This window comes from Myotis lucifugus, unplaced genomic scaffold, assembly GCF_000147115.1.
Source record: "Myotis lucifugus unplaced genomic scaffold, Myoluc2.0 scaffold_480, whole genome shotgun sequence".
Classification (NCBI taxonomy): Eukaryota; Metazoa; Chordata; class Mammalia; order Chiroptera; family Vespertilionidae; genus Myotis; species Myotis lucifugus.
In genome coordinates this window covers 547,102-547,790 of record NW_005871528.1, presented here as the reverse complement: position 1 = coordinate 547,790, position 689 = coordinate 547,102, and the positions used below count along the sequence as shown (strand labels likewise).

The 689-nt window shown below is 75.3% G+C and overlaps 1 protein-coding gene across 1 annotated transcript in view; it reads right to left on the bottom strand.

Annotated features, from left to right (window-relative positions):
* Positions 1–6: 6 nt before the first annotated feature.
* The window catches only part of FAM57B (family with sequence similarity 57 member B), a 4,658-nt gene continuing 3,975 nt past the window's right edge, over positions 7–689 (bottom strand). Inside the window, exon 4 of the mRNA XM_023744646.1 lies at positions 7–689. Coding sequence (XP_023600414.1) covers positions 514–689 — 176 coding nt within the window. The 3' untranslated portion in view covers positions 7–513.

The window sequence follows — 689 nt, the reverse complement described above, 5'->3', positions numbered from 1 at the left end:
GGGAAGGCGGGGGAGAGCAGCCACCGCCCCCGACAGACGAGTGAGAATGTGGGTGAATAAATAGGACCTCAGGCTGGCCCCCTGGAGAAGGAGCTGCGGGCCGCCCGCCCTGAGCCGGCCCCTTCCGAGCAGGGAGCTGGGAGGAGCTGCAGCAGGGCCTCCCCCACCTTCTAGTTCCTGGTCCCCTTGAGCCTCCATCAGCCTCCCCCCCCGCCCTCCAGCCTTACAAGGAGGGGAAGGGGCGCCCCTTCCGCTGCCCTCCGCTCTCCAGGGCCCCGGGCTGTGGTCAGAGACAGGTCTGCGGGCGGGGCCGCGGGACCAGGCCCTCTCCCCGCCCCTCCACCCGCCCTGCCCCGGGCCCTGCGGGCCTGCACCCACCCCTCGGAGTCCATCGTCCGTCCCGGGCGGCCAGGCTCCCGGCTCCACACCCCTCGCAGCAGCCCCAGAGCCTCGTCCCCGAGGGGGGTAGGGGTGGGGCTGGCGGAGGGGCGGGCAGGGTCCTCGGGCCCCGCCTCACTCGCGGGCCGGCGCGGGCGAGGGCGGCGGGGAGCTGCGCGGCCAGAAGAGGCGGCAGGCCCCGCGGCAGATGAGGAAGAACCAGTAGAGCTGCGGGGCGAGCAGCAGCGCGGCGCCCAGGTTGACGTGCGCCGGGAGGGCGAGCGGCACGGCGAGCAGCGGCAGCCCCGCGT